The sequence below is a fragment of the Poecile atricapillus genome, chromosome Z, assembly GCF_030490865.1.
Source record: "Poecile atricapillus isolate bPoeAtr1 chromosome Z, bPoeAtr1.hap1, whole genome shotgun sequence".
Taxonomy (NCBI): domain Eukaryota; kingdom Metazoa; phylum Chordata; class Aves; order Passeriformes; family Paridae; genus Poecile; species Poecile atricapillus.
The window spans coordinates 29,500,814-29,518,524 of record NC_081289.1 but is presented as its reverse complement, the minus strand read 5'-3'; the positions used below and the strand labels follow the sequence as shown (position 1 = coordinate 29,518,524).

The 17,711-nt window shown below is 41.4% G+C and overlaps 1 protein-coding gene across 1 annotated transcript in view; it reads left to right on the top strand.

Annotated features, from left to right (window-relative positions):
- Positions 1 to 10,590: 10,590 nt before the first annotated feature.
- LOC131592751 (small subunit processome component 20 homolog) overlaps positions 10,591 to 17,711 on the top strand; it is a 64,119-nt gene continuing 56,998 nt past the window's right edge. The window contains exons 1-8 of the mRNA XM_058864495.1: positions 10,591 to 10,711; positions 11,307 to 11,387; positions 12,477 to 12,543; positions 12,736 to 12,868; positions 13,347 to 13,535; positions 14,523 to 14,604; positions 15,706 to 15,843; positions 16,220 to 16,375. Of these exons, the coding sequence (XP_058720478.1) occupies positions 10,667 to 10,711; positions 11,307 to 11,387; positions 12,477 to 12,543; positions 12,736 to 12,868; positions 13,347 to 13,535; positions 14,523 to 14,604; positions 15,706 to 15,843; positions 16,220 to 16,375 (891 nt within the window). The 5' untranslated portion in view covers positions 10,591 to 10,666. The remainder of the gene's footprint in view (positions 10,712 to 11,306; positions 11,388 to 12,476; positions 12,544 to 12,735; positions 12,869 to 13,346; positions 13,536 to 14,522; positions 14,605 to 15,705; positions 15,844 to 16,219; positions 16,376 to 17,711) is intronic.

The window sequence follows — 17,711 nt, the reverse complement described above, 5'->3', positions numbered from 1 at the left end:
GATAACATGCATTAGAAAACAAATAGTTTCTTAACTGAAACACTAGCAGCTATGAGGAAATGCACATCACTCTGGTTTCAGGTGGCATCCTTGGTTCTTTTACCAGAAGTGTCAAGTAAATTGTCTTTCAAATGTCATCATGACCAATATGGCCTGAAAGGCTGTATACTCCCATGTGGGTGTTTCCATTTTTGGAACCAGCAACAAATCTATATGATGGCCACGTTCTAAATCACAGCAAGTGAACCTGGAGAACTGGTTCTAACTAAATGTTAGAACTAAATGTTTTCCTGGATTTTTAGATATGTAAATGTCTCCCAGACTCAGAGAGTATATTTCATTGTCTTCTTTAACACTTTGCACCATCTCCACTGGGCCTTATGTGATATCTCACTGCCACTGTGACTTTATTTTTTGTAAGATCTACTGACATCAGTGGGATTCAGTGTTTAATAGCAAAAGCAGAAAGATTCATATCTCTCCAGCACCATCAAATTAAAAAGGCCATGGATCTGACCAAACAAACCGCAGACTGCCCTATGGGTTCCAAATGGTTCCTTCCTTGTATTGGGCTTGGGACGGCTCTGTGAGGTGTTACTGGAAGTCTGTAGAGAAAGACATTCCTTTCCTGTTATTTTTCATGTGGTTGGGCCCCTGCATTGGGAGATCAGTGGGATGGATTTTCTCCTGTAGACAAGACAAATATATTAAGCCCTGAACTAAGTTGTGAAAAATAGATTTATTATCCTGCTTGTAGACAAATGTGGGCATGGGCAGAAACATCTGTAAGCAAGGGAGGAGAGCACTGGAGGCTTGGTGAGCATTGTTCAGCAGAGATGCAAGACCTTTTGTATTTCGCTTTGGCAGCCTGGGAGCTCTCCAGCTTCCAGTAATTCTTCGCCTGAGTGTCAAGTTTCAGACTGTGTGGGGTTCAGCTGTACCTACACCAGCTGAGCTGAGTTTGCAGATGAAGAACAGTTCATGGTCAATTTTACTCCTGTGTAGTGCCAGGACTGGCCACTGTTCTCTGCCGTTTACACGGGGATCAGTTTGGAAACCTTGTCAGAAACTGGCTGGCTGTTGGCAAAAACAAACAAACAAACAAACAAACAAATAATTTCAAAACAAAATCTGCAAAAATGGATGATTGGTTAGGAAATCAGGGATGTGAGATCATGCCATGTATGTATATATACAAGTATGCATGTGGAAGGTGTTTGCACTTTGTGCAATGACCACAGTACACCATCACCAAATCTAGAGAGATTGGGGCCTCAGAAAGATTAAGGAGCTATCAGTTGCACTAAAGTAGATGGAAAAAAATGCAGGATCCAATAAATGTTCCTGTTGAAAGGAACACTGTTGCTGAACCTCTATTAGGGAATGGTGAAACCATTTGAAAGACCTTAAAAACACAAAACTGCAAGCAACTTTTCATCCGCTTAAGTTCACAAGCCAACCAACACTAAGACACAGTGATATGAGGATCTAGGTTCCATTTACTCCTCTCTTCATGGAGCTACCTCTTAAATTCCCTTTACATGACAGTTCTTGTTAGGAAGAACATAGCAAAATTAATCATTTACTTCTAATTAGACCATCTGATTTTTCTCACAATGCAGTACTTCAAGTAAAAATGCACTGCTTTTACTTTTGGAAGATTTTAATTGCAGCAACTGCTTCCTGTACAGCATCCCTTGTCACTTTGAGAAGCCTGTTGCATTTTGGTGTAAAGGAAGCTCATTGCTAATCATGGTTCATATTTCTGACCATCAGTTAAGGTGTTCGGATAGACCCTAATCTCTTCTACTTGCTGTGCTTTTCCACACACTGCTGTTTTGAATTGCTGGGCATAGTACAGCTAGTTACCTGACTACCACCATCATTGGCTTTGCTTCTCCTGGTGTAATGTTCCTGTTGTGGTTTACTTAGCCAGCAGCTAAGTACTACACAGCCACTCAATCACTGCCTGCCCCCCGCCTTGCAGTGAAGAGGAGAAATGGAAAAAAAAGAAAAGTAAAACTAGTGGCTTGAGATAAGAGCAGTTTAACAAGTGAAGCAAAATAAAATACAATAATAGTATTTATAATAATGACAATAATAATAATTTTAATTAAAGGGGGTGGCAGGAACCCAAAAGAAACAAGCAATGCACAATACAATTGCTCCCCACCCACTGATTGATGCCCAGCTCACACCCGAGCAGCAATTAGCGTCTCCTGGCCAACTCCTCTCAGTTTATATACTGGGAATGATGTTCTGTGGTATGGAATATACCTTTGTTTAGTTCAGCTCAGCTGTCCTGGCCATACTTACTCCCAGTTTCTTGTGTACCTGCTTACTGGCAGAGCATGGGAAACTGAAAATCTTAGCTTAGGGTAAGCACAGCTTAGCAACAATAAAAACATCCATGTGTTAGCAACGCTCATCTCATACTACGTTCAAAATGCAGCACTGTACTGGCTACTAAAAAGAAAATGAACTATCCCAGCTAAAACCAGGGCAGATATCTTAGAGAAATCTCCCAGAGTCTTGTTTAGTGATTTTCTTAGCTTTCTTTTTAGTTATTTTTTGTCAGCCCTTTTTCTGTTAGTGTTTGGACATGACAGAATTACCCTGAAAAGATATTCAGAAGAGCAGCATCATCATCAATATTCCTTGGAAAGTTAGAATGAGTTTCTTAGAAATAGTCACACCTCTTGCACAGACTGTGTTCCGTTTGTGGGCAATAATGAGGATGCAATGATATTTGCAAGTGTCTTATGTCTTAAAAAACTATAAACAAACCATAAACATAACAAGTTAAATGTTTCAAGAAGCATGGCTCCTAATTCTGTATCTGTAGCATTTCCAATCCTCATCCTATCCAAATCCTATATTTGAAGAGGTGTAGATTTGGGAAAGGTCTTTCCTTCAGACCCTAATCATAAGGAAGTCTTTCAGGGTAACAACTTCTTTGCTTGAAGTGCTTGTCCTCTCATGCTTAGCATGTCTGGGACGCAAGGACAGCAAGAGTGACTTGCAAAGAAAAAGATCGACACAGAGAAAAGAGCCAAAGAGTCACAAAAGTCACGGTTTATGTTGACATTGTGAATGTTCTTAGTTGTTTGTTTTTCCTATTTTCACATTCCAGTGAAATTCGAATGAATGCAGTTTGCAAGAAAAATAATTTAAATATGAGTACTTAATGATCTTGAGAAGAAAACTTCAGATTGTGTAACCCACTAATACCAACACACCTTTTAAAATCAATAGTGAGTGCTCCAGGACTGAAGAAAGTACTTAAGTTAGCCTTGACTACTGAGTATTTAAATCTGAATGATTAGGAGTCTATAATGCATTTGCTGGAAATTTCTCCTCTTTCATCTAAAAGAACAAATTTCAAAATTTATTTATGGACTGTCCATGCAGTGAGATGTAGCATACATAAATACTTACTTAAGAGAACAATTAGTATGGGAATAAAATTGTGGTACAGATTTCACTTCTTTAACTCAAATGGATAAATAAGTTACACGTTTGAACTTTATTCCCATGGCTTTGGGATCTTTTGTTTATTTAAGGTGTTCAATTCTGCATCAAGAGAATTACAATTCAACTAGTTTGCTTACTTGCAGTTAATGTATGAGAAAGGGCTGTCAAATGTTCACCAGAATGATGAACAAAAAATTGATTTTTTTTTTCTGAGTAAATTTTTCTGAATTTCTGTGTTTTGTTTCTGTTGTTTCCCTCTTTTTTTCACTACCTGCTATCCAAACTATCTCAGTTCACATGTTCTAGCTGATGCTACTTTGATATGTGTTTGCTTTAGGTGTCCTGTGTAGGTACTTTAGTTATGCAGCTTGGCTCCCTACTGAAGGAGAGAGACAGGCTCTTCAGAAAGAAACTTGCTTTGGTATGCTCCCTGGAGGAGCCTGTCTCTCTGCATTTTCTACAGAGGAACCCTCTGGAAATGAGCCTGCTAACTCTGCCGCTTCAAAATACTCTGAAAAATGTTGCCTGCCCCTACCCCAGTGACCTAACTAGCTTTTTGATTGTTTTGATTTATTTTCCATTTATAATCCAGAGCGTCTATCACCAGTTCTGACATCTCCCTTGTTGTCTGCCTCCCATCCTTCTTTGTAATTGCTACTGCTAAATCCTCTGTGCTCCCTCAATCCTTTCATCTCCGCCCCCATCTCTTCACATAAAGAAACTTTCTCTTTCTCCTTCCTCACACACTTCTGCAAGAATCCTCTTCTTTCCAGACCCACAGCCCCATGAGGCATTTCCCCCAAAATTACTGTTTTCTATCCACTTCATTCTTCCAATTCTTTAATGTCTTTAGGAATTGACTGCCTTGCCTCTCTTTTAAACCCCTTTCTGATAGTCTTCAGTTCTTCTACTTTCTGTTAAAGCTGCCCATGCTGAGATCACACAGATGCATACATTGCTTGGAAATGTTTGAAGGCAGTCATGCATATTTACACCAGCTCTATGTGTTTAATTGCTTTGTTTGTCAGACATCCTCAAAGTAACATCCATCACCAAAAGCAGGTAAGGAAGGATGTTTTTTCCCTCAGGTTCAACCATCTGAATCTGTTGACTTTGGCTTGATTTGTTTCTTCAGATTTCCTCTATAATGTGAGATTTGGTGCACCTATTTCTGATGCTCTCTGGACATTTCAAGTAGCAAATCCCTGTTTTTTCCAGGAGAGTGGAAACTCAAGGATGCCAACATCCTTGGTCTCTCCCAATATGCTGCTGGGACACACCATAGGTTTTTTTGGCCTCTTGTACTGCAGTCTTATGGCTGTTGTAGGATGCCAAGAAGTGATGGGTGATCTGTGGTGGGTGGGGGACTGTGTACACGTGTCATGTGGATGTCCATGCCCAAACTCCATAGCAGGGGGGACTTTATTAATCCAGGCACAGTGTGACTCTTAAAATTAATGTCTGTTGCTTCAGTGTATTGCTATCCAGTTTTAGCACATGATCAAATAGACTATTGAGTGGGGTTTGTTGAAAATGTGGATTTGAGGCTAAGGCAATGGAGAAGAAATAATAACTTTAACATACTTTTTTAAATAGGCAAAAAAAATTATATTGATCCAGCATCATAAAGCCTCCACAGCTTTTGCATATCAGGTTAATACTATGTGATAGGGTTAGCACTTTGCAAACTTCATGAATGAGGTGATGCATATGGAAGTGCAGCAGTAAATGGCAGTCGAGGAGAAGCATTTTGGCTGCAGCTAGATTTAAGGGACTCCATCTCTTGGTACAGGAGATGCTCTGTATCTCTACAGTACCATTAGCTGATTGTAATTTTAAAGGGGCTTATTTCTAAACATAAATTAGACCCACAAATCTGTATTAAAAGCAGCAGTGGTGTCCAAAAACTTACTTAAATTTATGGTAATAATGGACACTTCTATTTTTTTTTTTCTTAGTGTTAGCAACTTCTCTGCAGTTACAGCATCAATAAAATTTTTTGGTGGTTTTTTGATTGGTTGTTTGATTGGTTGGTTGGTGTGCTGGCTGGTATGTTGGTTGGTATGGTTTGATTTTTTTGGTGTTTTGCTGGGGTTTTTTCTGCTTTATATAGACCAATATTGGAAATTCTCATGAATATCTATAATTTAGCAGCTGGTACCAGCAGCTTATGACACAGTGGAAGTGCCAAGAAGGGCTGCTTTTGAGCATCAGTCTTTTGATGATGTATAAGTTCTTCCACTTTTCTAAGGTACCCACAAATATTTCACTTAACAGTATACATCAAAATTAGACTTCTTCCTAGCAGCTTCAGCTTAAGGGTATGTATGTTTAAATGCTTTTTCCTCACAGTACACTGCAGAGCTGAGATTATTAGACCTTTTCTTCAGTTTTTGTACACTATGTCTCTTGGATCTATGAGATCAAGAATGGATAACTGAAGTACTAGCTCTATTGGAACCTGAGCGCCAAGTTAGAGCTGCATGAATACTATGACAGTTCAAGCTTCAAATAAGAAAAAAAAAAAAAAGAAAGCAAATTAATTAGCCAAAACATCAAACCTAACTTTTGTTGCATGAATGAGATGGATGCAGAGATATGAAGAACAGTACCAATTGCTTTGTACATTACCTTCTATTCCATGCCAGGAACATACCATTTCAGTGAGCCTGGCCTTATTTTCCCCTGAATGACATGCTGTAAACAGACTTAGTAGTCCCAGACATGACAGACAGCCTGAAATCCAGACGGTTTCTGTCAAATCCAAGTGCCCCTCATTTTAACAGCAAGCATGAAATGCAGGAGAGCATTCACATCTCTTTTGGGGAGCAAGACTCCATCCTGCCCTTTCATTTTCCTTTCCATCCACTATGATTCCTCTGTGAATCCTCCTCCTGCTGCTTCTATTACTGTTGCTTTCAACAAGGCTGTAGCCAGTTCTGCTGCTGCAGAGCAGCAGATGACAAAAAGCAGCAATAGCCACCACTGCAAACCTCTCCTGTCCTGGGGCTATCTGTATACATTTGGTTTGTGCAGAAATCAGACCCTTTTTCTTTCTAACACAAATTCTAAAACTTTCTTCTCCACCAAAAAGAAAAACCAAACCAAACCAAACCAAACAAAAACCCAACAAAACAAAACAAAAAAACAAAAAACACCATCCCAAACAACAACAACAGCAGCAACAACAACAACAAAAAAAACAAACAAAAAACCACAAATAAAAAAAAACCCAGGTGTGGGTTCCTACTGGGCAGAAAACTGGCATGAATCAAAATTGTGCCAGGGATTGTGTTGATGATTTATTGGTGTGGACGATCTCTGTGCACTGTTCAGTTTACTTCAGGAGATGGAGCTAGTGCAGCCCAACTATTTCAGCTCTGCAGCAGAGCTTGAAATAGGTAAGTCACTGGCCTAGGTATGTCAAGGGTTGAACCAGGTTGTCAGTGCCCCTTTCTGTGAAGTCCCTAATATTTCAGGATATTTCAGAAAGAACATCTGGGATCTATATTCCAGCCTGTTGTTCCAGCCCTCTTTGATCAGCAAACCCAAGGGTAGATTAAATTCTCCCTCATGACTCAGCTAGCATCGACCTGGAGTTGCATTATTTGCAGAATCTCTATGCTTCAGGCATATTAGAAAAAATGTGGCCAAACTGTTCCACCAGATTGCAGAACAGGATTCCAGTATCTTGTCTGCTTTGATTTTGAAGTGCTCTCAGCAACATCCTACATAATCTTGTGGGTTTTCTCCCGCAAGGCAAGGCAAAGTGCCAGCTAGAAGCTGAGGAGAAAACTGGCAGTGAAAATATGTCATTGTGTTACAAAGCACTCATCTTACTTTGCAGACAAATTAAAAGAATATTAATCTGTTTGCTTCAGTTTAAAGAATACACCAAACTGCAGGATACACTCGTATAACCTGCCTTCAACTCATGACAGCTTCCCCCTACAGGGGGATTTTGAAGAGCTCCTGTGATGTAGTAGGTTTACAGCCACATCTACCCAACCCCTGCACCCCACAAGACAGGCAAGGGGAAGGGCTTCTGGATTCACAACCAGCTCAGATAACTGTTTAGTGTCTTTAATATTGATTGAGCAATCTAGCTTTGGGCATCCAAGATTGGAAGTTCTTTGGTCTAATTCAGAGTTGTTTCTCCTCATCTCATCTCATCTCATCTCCTCCTATTAGCCTATTATATTATATTATATTATATTATATTATATTATATTATATTATATTATATTATATTATATTATATTATATTATATTATATTATATTATATTATATTATATTATATTATATTATATTTATTCTATTTCCCTTATATATTATATAAGGGAAAATCCTCTCACAATATAATTACCTATGCAATCCACCATGCCTCTATGAATATGGTAGGAAAATGAAAATTTGATCTTATACCTGTGCACCTATGCAATCTACAACATCCTCTGGTTAAAAATAGGCTGAGCTGGCTGCTCATTGTCTTGTGTCAGGTAATGTGTCTCTTAAGTCAGAAACTCAGTGTCATGCTGGCTTCAGGACTGTGTGCTGTGCTTGTGATTAATACACATAAAAATATGACAGAAGTAGGCCAACTCAGTTACAGTTTGGATACTGTATATTTCTGTAGTTATAGAGCTATGTGGGGGGCATCCACAGGGGCAATTGTAGATATGCACATATAATGGGGTATTCCAGACTTTCTGAGACTACCAATTCTAGGATTAACTCTATTCTAACACAGATGTTTCAAGTACAAGAATGTGTCTAGATCTTCCATGAATATAAAAGGAGCCTGAAGTTGATGCTCAAAGGAGACACACACATTGTAAACATGTAGGTTATATATCCCTGTGAGACCATCCTGGGTTAAATACTGAGGTATTTCAACCCAGTTAGTACTATTATTAGGCTAAACTACACATTACCAGAAGGCAAGCCTGCTTTGCTTCTACATAAAGTAACTCTTGTTGAATCCAGCAAGTAGATCTTGAACTGCAGGACTAAAAAGCCCAGGAATGGAGGAGACATAGGAATCTTAGACCTGTTTCAGAAGTGCTGATGGATTAGAGTCAGGGACTGGTGGCTGTAGCCCACACTGGGTTTTTGAAGAAGTCAGATCTGCATCAGTGACTGCTTTGGTAGACATGCGTGCACTATGTTACAAAGGTTTCCTCTACGTGCCTCTACAAGTTTTACTACCAATAAGCCATTGCTCTTCAGAAAGCTATCTGCTTTTAATTTTTAATGCCTTTAGCATAGGTTTCTGAAGGAAAATTGCTGGCTGGGACCATCAGATAATCACAGGGTGCTGGAGCTGGGGCCTGGAAGAGATGGGAAAAACACATCTCTTACTGGAAAAGTAAAAGAATAAGGCCTGAGGCATTGCAGTCAAAGGGGAGTGTATGTAGTGAAGATATTGTTAACATAGCTGCAGCTCATACGTAAGTGGGGAAGGGCCCTTCTGGGTCACTGAACCTTGCCAGCCGAGGCACCAGATCTACTGTCCTGGCCATACTGGTGTTGAAACTGGGGCTGCTAGCCTGAGGCTCACTCGGATATACCTCCAAGTGCAGTATTCAGTGCTGGCTGAAGTGAAGCCCGTGAGTAGCTCTTGCAGCGAGAAACTCAGGAACGTCAGCAGCTGCAGGTCGACCCTGTCTCAACCTTCTGAGAAATTGCCAGTTTACAAACATAAAAAAAAACATTTTTAGCCTTTTAAAAACTTCCTCTAATGTCTTTTATTTTTGCTGATGATGACTTTTGGAACAGCCAGAGGACACCTGAGCTCTTCTCCCCATTACATGAATGTTAGATTTTGCTCATTTCCTTGGATGATTTTGTACTGCGTGCATCCCACAAAGTTCTACAGCTCTGCTATAAATGCTATTCATAATGGGAAAAAAAAGATCTTGTAGACTGTTTCCCACAAGTATACAATATGCATGAGACATAGTAAGTGAATTTACTAACCACTTCTGGAGGGTTATTTGTGCTCTCAAACAGCTGCATATTGGTGCCTAAGCTCCTGTGGATCTAGACCTCTCAACATGCTTTTAGCTGCGCTTTCAGTGGAGATATTTGGCTTTGAAATCACTTTAGCCAGCCTTTTCAAACTTAAATGCCTAATTAGGCATTCTCTTCCCACCTAATGGAAACACCAGAAGTCTTTTCTATTCCTACAGCAGAAGAGCGAGATTTAAAGCCAATAGCTGTCTCAGTAGCTCTAACTCCACAGATGCTGAAGCAAGCACGCTCCCCTGCCTGCCCTGTCCAGATGACTATCATGTTAATGGCTTACCGCCTGCCTGTGGGCAGCCTTTCTGGATGCACCTGGCAGTGTTTAACCTGTTGGGTCTGTTCGAAGTTGTAGGTTCCTACGTGCTCCTAATCGTGAACTTCAGCCGTGCTCACATCTACCTTTACGTCTCTCCGTCTGAGTAACCTGCAAGCCTGGTTTCTGCAAGTGGCCTTGAGCTGCCTGCAGCAGGCAGGACAGGCAGCCTCGGCAGGGCCAAATTCTCAAGCTGCGCAGGACCCAACCTTGAATGGTCGCATGGTTCTGAACTCCTTGTGCTGCACCTGCCCACGCCAAAGCTCCTTCCAGCCTTAAGTTCCTCTCCCACCTCACTCATACGTCCTTCCCCTCCCGCAGCTGCAGCCGCAGGCAGAAGCTCCGACAAGCCGTGATACTGCAAGGGACGACCAACCCGCAACCCTTTGCTCTTTAGCGAGGATTTGGTTTGCATGTACTTTGTCTGCGATGAACATTTTTGTTTAAATTGTTGAGGTCCGGACAAAAATCTCTACTAAGATCAGGGAGCGGGGCAGTGTTTCGGGACGAGCCATCAATGCTAGGCTGTGGGCTGCGCTCCGCCACACCACGCTTTCGCCATAGCTCAAACTGCCCCTCCCTGCGCACCGTGGCGGCCTCCCCCTGCTACCGAGGCGCCCCAGAGCGCACAGACAAGAGCGGAGCGGGGCTGCTCTGCCCGCAGCTCCCAGGGCACGGCGGCTGGCTGCCCAGGTGAGACGGGAACAGGACGTTCCCCGGCTCCGGGCGCACACCGCCCCTTCCGCCGGCGGTCCCGCCCCTGCTCCCGGCAGCCCGTGCCCGGCATGGCGGCGCCCGGCGCGTAGGGCCGCACGTGAGGGACCCGCTGTGGGGCCGCAGCCGCCGCCACCATGAAGAGCAAGCCCTCGTCCCACAAGTCGGGGAACACGCACCGGGTGAGCGCCCGCCCGGACGCGGCTGCTGGCCGGGGGGAGGGAGCTCAGGCTGCTGCCGTCGGTGTTAGTTCAGTGGCCGTGCCCGGCTGCCGAAGCGGCAGGGCGGTGGGAGGCGTGAGGGCGGGCGGCGGGCAGGGTCCGCTCTGCGCTGCCAGGGTCCCGGCCGACACAGCGGGGCCGGAGTGCGGCTGCTGCCCCGTACCCGGCTCTCCGTCAGCCGGGTCGCCGTCCCTGGCAGGCAGCAGGCCTCGTGTAGCAGGCTGACATAATTCAATGGAATTAACCAGGGCGTTGTTTCAGCAAGGCTGAGAGCGGGGCAGTTTGCTGAGGTCTAGGTAGATTTCTCTGCGTCTCTTTCATCGTGTTGTGCAGACGTGTGGGCTGCGAGCCTCAGCTTTTCAGGTCGGGGCAGGGGGAAGAGGGTCAGTCCTGGGCGTTTTGCCTTGATCTTTTTGTAGGGCTGATATTGGGGGGTATTATCTGGCAGCCTGTCTTTAGAAGTGGGGTTTCTGTTTGCAGTGTGCATGCTATCGAGAGAGGTTTAGAAAGGATGTGCTAAGAACTGAGCAAGAAATGTGTCCTTTTTTTTTCCCAGTTTCTTACCTTTTCGGAGCGCCTAAGCAACATTAATATTGATATTATTCATCGGATTGACAGAACTGGGAGCTATGCTGAGGTGAGAGCAGCAATTGTGATTATTTTCTGAAATAACAAGTAGATATACTCCATGAAAGTGTCACTTAAGAAATTAATTTAGGAGGAAATAGGGAAGAAGTTCCTGCAAGAGCTGCCTTTTCTGGAGCCTCATTTCATGCTTTGTTTCCTTTTACTTTTTTACCTGGTTTGCAGTATTGCCATAGAGGCACTTTGACAGTACCACCCTGATTTCTTCCATGTGGCTGGTGGGCCTGTTTCTGAACATGAAAGATGCTGCTGTGCCATTTAGCAGTCCTAGGACCAGACTTGGAAATACTTGCAGGTGCTGAATAGTTGCAATAGAATCAGAAGTTTGAAAATCATAAGTTGGAAAAGACCTCTAAGATTATTGAGTCTGACTGTCTAACACTGTCAAGTTCATCATTAAACCTTGTCCCTAACTGCCACATCTACATGTCTTTTAAATATTTCCAGGGATTACTCAACCACTTCTCTGGAACCTAATGCCTGACCACCCTTTCAGTAAAGACATTTTCCCTAATATCCAGTCTAAACCTTCTCTAGCACAACTTCAGGCCATTTCCTTGTCCTATCACTTGTTACCTGGGAGAAGAGATCAACACCCACATACTGGCAGCATGTGTGTAAAGCATGAGCATGTGTCTTTATGGATCACAAGGATCATTTCTATGTGTCGTATAAATCATCATTACAATTATAGCATTCTGCTGGTTATTGCCACCTGGCCTACTGGATTGTTCTTCTGAACTTCCCACTCAATAGCTGTGAGGATGCCAAAAGGCATTGTACTGGGTGAACTATAGCTTAGCATCTTAGATTATCAAAGCCAGTCAACAGAGGTATAAAAAGCAGTTATGTAAACAAGTCCTGTCACCAGAAAATATTTTCAAATGTATTTTAAATATTGAAAAAAAGACTTATTTTCACTGAAGCTCCACAATACCTGTTGAAGTTAGTCATTGAGATTTCTTAGAATATTCTTTAAATGTTTAAGGCACTTGATAGTTGTCTTCATTCGAACCTCTCATCTTTACAGAACACATTCATTAGGGCTGGTAGCTATTTATTATCATCTTTGTTTTGGCAGGAGGTTGAAACCTACTTTTTCGAAGGATTGCGGAAATGGAAGGAGCTGAACCTCACTCAGCATTTTGGTATGTCATTTATATTTATGTTTCCTGCTTTCCTTAGACTGCTAAAATATGTTTTTTCTTCATCCAGAGCCCAGTGGGAAATTATTGACTGGTTTTTGGACTGGGCTCTGGAGCACCGTTATTCTTTAACACCCTACATGTTTACCAGGGATTGGACTGGTTTTCAGGGCTTCTCTTTTGTTGTTTGAACAGTGCAATTCTACAATGAAGTGGCCAACAAATGCCAATCCTTCAACCAGCTGGTTTATTACCAAAATGCTGTTGTGCAGAGCTTGAAGACACATTTGCAAGTCGAAGGCAGTCTTGCTTACCAACCCCTATTAAAGTAAGTATATGGTCACAAAAAGTAGTCATATGCCTTGTTTGTATTACAAGTAAGTATAAGTCCTATTGTAAGTGTTCTTTATCATTATTATGCCTGAAGAAAATAAGCAATGAGATGCCCAAAGTGGTCATATTACCCTGGTAGAGCTTTATGGTTCTAAGTCTTAAAAAAATATAGTTATGACAAGGCAAACAAATTAGCTGGAGTGCTTACTGAATGTCAGATATTATATTAATGTGCTTTGTCTGATGTTAATAATTTGTTTCCTTGTTTACTGATGTCAGCTTGATTTTTTGGAAATCTTAAGATTCTTGCCATCCACCGCTGCCTAATAGGTAATATTTTTTTAAAAGTGAGAAGTAAAAGTGATGCTGCCTTTCTTTCCAAAGAGACTTCGCTGGATTATTCAATGTTTGACTAGGTTTTTATTGGTTTGTTTTTGAAATGCACTAACACTGATGTATTTTCTGAAACACAGTCTAGTGGTGCAGCTGGCTCGAGATCTTCAGGCTGATTTCTATCCTCACTTTCATGACTTTTTCCTGGCCATCACCAAATTACTGGATACACAGGATACTGAACTGCTAGAATGGGCTTTTACCTCTCTTTCCTATCTCTACAAGTATTTGTGGAGATTGATGGTGAAGGACATAGACAACATATACAGGTAAAAACCATATTTAGTGTCTGTCTTGATCAGCAGTTACTAGATGCTGTAAAAATGTGAATGCCACATGAATACATGGCTTAATGCTTCAGTATACTTTCTGGCATGCTTTCTCAACTTTTCTCAGAGAAACTGGCCAAGCTCCAGGGAGTTACCAAATGCAAGGACTTTTGGGCTTGGGGAGTTCCTGAGCTGCAGGTGCTTGAAGGCTGATTTCATATGTGCTTGCTTTAAACGTTTCCCAGGTATCTGCTTTTGGCAGCTGCTGTAGACTGACTGAGCATGTGGCCTGACCCAGTGTGACCACTTGTTCAGGCTTAAATTGCTGATGTAGCTGAGCTCTTCCTTTTGACATGGAAGCATTTCCATGTTTCTTCCTCTTAATTTCAGTTTGGAACAGATGGAGCAAAAAACTTGTTACAGATTTTCTCCCCAGCCCAGGCTAAGCTGTTGAACATATTGAGAAATGATCTGCTCAATTTGGGGGAACCTGAGGCACCACTCTCTCTGCAATGAACCTGTGATAAGCCACCTGCCTCTGTTACTGATACCAGCAAACTGCAAATATTTATTAGCCTTACAAACTGAATGTTTCAAAACTTTTAAGTGTACAGGAGAGCCTGTTGGCTCAATTGAAATACAAATCTGGCATATAAATCAACTTCCATTTTATTTATTGATGCCAAATATATTTCTTGAAAATCTTGATGCTGCAGTTGAATCTGTGTGGATCCGCAGATTTGAAAGGTGTTTCTGATTGTGACTTAATTTGCCTGGCACTGTCATTTGACCTTCTTTGCAAAACTCTTGTTCTTTATGCAGGGAGAGTGGAAGGGAAACTAGATGAGGGAAGGTATTGGCCCTCTCTAGGACAGGTTCTTAGTGTTTGTAAAAAGTGGTAATGTAAACTGGAAACATTTTTTTTAACCAGCTGATGGCAATTCTTGCATTGCCGCTAATAAAATGGATTATTTTGTGTCTTTGTAGCCTGTACAGCACCCTGCTGGCTCACCACAAACTCCACATCAGAAACTTTGCTGCTGAAAGTTTTGTCTTTCTCATGAGAAAGGTAAGTGGGATGCTTTACTTTGGTGCTATCTTCATTTTGAGGTGGTTTTTGGATTCAATGTGCAATATCAGGTTTTCTCCAGAGAAGGGTTAACAGGGCCTGAACTGTCATGCAGCATGTCCCAAGTTGTCATTTTTTTTGCCATTTTGTTGGAGTTTTTTTGTCATACTGAGATTGTCATGCATTCTATGTCAGTAGTGGCAAATAGAGGCCTTGGCACTCTCTGTTTAGAGATGTTAAACTAAATGTCTGTGGTTGATTTGTCTAAAATATCTAGAAATAATAAGGTGATCCTTCAGAGAGGAGGCTTGAATTTGTATATGCACATTTGCCCACTGGCCTTTTCACAGATACTTACAGGCCTTTGTAGAGCTGAAAGTCTTGTGATGTTTTTGCACTCCTGAAGATCACTGTATGTAACATTCGCAGGCAGATCAGCCAAAAGCAGACATCAGCCTATCATGGAGCTAGGAAGGAGAGTGGGTTTTCTTCATTCAAAACATGCAAAAGCCAGGATTCCTTAGACTGGCTAGCAAGTTTGAATATCCTCATTTTTGTCCTAAGTTGAGAGACCTTAATAAAGCATGTTCATTTGATTGATAGTTTTTGGAAATTTCTAAATTTTCAAATTTTTAGATTTCTAAAGTTCAAATCCTCAGAAACTGAGGTGTTTAAAATACTGGACTAGAAGTCCCTGCAGTGTTCTCAGGTGTGGTTCTAGTTTTGGATGACTGGATTCTGTGTTCAGGTGATACACGTCTCTTTCTCATCAGGTCAGGGACTTTTCGTTTCAGTTGTGACCAGTTTAACAGTGCATTTATGCACGTGTTTAAAATCATGAGAAGAATCAAACCCATGTATTTCTGCTGCAGTGACCTCAGCAGAGCTGTGTACATTCTGGGGCTGTGGGAGCTGTAGTAATTGAATGGCTGATCAAATTTCTTCTTTGAATTTCTTCATGTGGTCATAGAAATAATGAGTTTGAACTGTTGTGGGAAGGCAGGATTAGGAGAACATGGTGCTGTGGAGCCTTTTGATTGACTCTGTCCATCTGGCAGCTCTGAATAGAAGATAACATTTTTTTCTCCTTATGTTTTGTAGGTTTCTGATAAAAATGAACTCTTCAATTTAATGCTTCGTGACCTGGGAGAGCACCCTGAAAAGGTGGAAGGTGTAGGACAGCTGCTTTTTGAGATGTGCAAGGGTGTTCGAAATATGTTCCACTCTTGTGCAGAGACGGTAAAGACAAGATTGCTCCTTTAACTGTTACTGTAATGGGCCCTAGGCAGGGCTCACTGAAACCATGGAGTGTTTCCTCATTCACCTCTGGATCCTTGGTGATAAGCATGTTGGTAATTACTTGACAACCTTCTAAGAATATTTTTTGAGACAGGAAGGTTGTTTTAAATAATTCCTTTTCAATATTCCTGTATGCTGAATCGTACTTCTTGCTGATATTTCAGATTTTAGATGATATCCTTTTTTTTCCCTGTAATCATTCTAGGAAGAATTGAGATCACTGGAATATTTTATGAATACATTGCACTAATTAGTTTTAGGATTGCTAGATTTATTTTCTAAGTGTAAGAACACAATATGCTCTTTTCCTGTGCAGGCTATGAAGTTAATTCTGTTGAAGCTGGGGCCTATGACTGAAGAAAAAATTGAACTACCATGGGTAGCTGTTGGAGAAGCCTTTGCTCAAATGATCAGATCAGCTGCAGTGCATATCCATAAGGAGCATTTTGATACTGTCTTTAAGTGCCTGGAGGTACACTGACTATTTTTCTTCTTACTGTTATTTTTTTTCATGAGTGACTTGAGAAAAAATTCAGCACTTATTGAGGAAAGTATATGTATTTTATTGGACCAGAAATGGGTTTTTTTCTGCTTTGGAAGCATAAAATGCAGAGTCATGGGAGAAACTTCACCCTTCTTTTCTAACTTTAGAGTTACCCTGGTGGCTGTTTTGTGAGTGAGAAAGGAATTACTGTAGGTGAGTAGGACTTGGAATTCAGTCCTATGGCTTGGCAAGGATGTTTTTTTTGTACAGTCTGCCTTTGCACACATTGCAGAACCCTTGCTGGAATGTAGTGCTTTTTTTGTGTTGCTGAACTACTGGTGGTTCAAAACCACTTTATGACAGTAAAAGGAAAGCTTTTTACCATACAGGTCTTTTTAAAGGAAAGAGTTGGGTTAAACCTGAAAATCCAAGTTTGAACCTTGCAGCCAAGTACTGAAAATCAGAATGTTTTCAGTCTTGGTGTTCCTGCATTGTTGCTTGGGGGTTACACTCCGGTTTGAAGGAGCACAGCTGCATGCTGTGGGCTGTGCTGTGTTGGATCAAGATGATGTAGAATAATCAGCAATGACACAACCTGGCAGTGTGTTTTACTTTCCTGACGAATATTTAAAAATTTGCAAACATCTAATGGGGGTTTGCTAAGGGGGATTGAAGCCTTTTGCAACTGACAGCAGACTGTCAGTTGTGCTCCCCAGAGGAATGAAATGGGAAACTGCAGGGAAATTGTTCACATGAGCTTTTTAAGGGTAGTCCTTCCAGCATGGGTAAATAATTCCTATTGGTTCCTTCTTGAGACTGCTTTCCTGTGACTAACCAGTTTCCTAGAAAATCCTGTCCTGTTCCTCTGGCCTCATCCAATATGATAAGCAGTTTTCACCTGACTGTCATTAGCTATGGATTTGTTTATCAGTGAATGTTTTGTATCCCTGAGGTTTCTTTGACTCAGCATCTGCAGTTGTTAGGAAATCTTGGGAATTTATGAAATCTTGGGTGACATATTTCCTTTTGTTTTTAATGAGGCTTTTTCTTTTACTGTAGGAACTGGTGGAGGCATGGGGATATCTTGCTTAGAGGGAAGTATTCACATAGTCTGTGATAGCTGTCTAAATTGGGTTAAATTTGTTGGATTAAGGGTAGGGGTTTATATCTTCTGGGCAGAAAAACATTAATGTAGAATGTACATTATATGAGTAATCTCTCAGCATCCACATTAGTAAAATGATGTATCAAGTGTAAAAGTACCTAAATTCTGATAATTTCAGTGAAAGCTAGTTGCTTCCAAACCATTGTGGGTGTGGAGCCC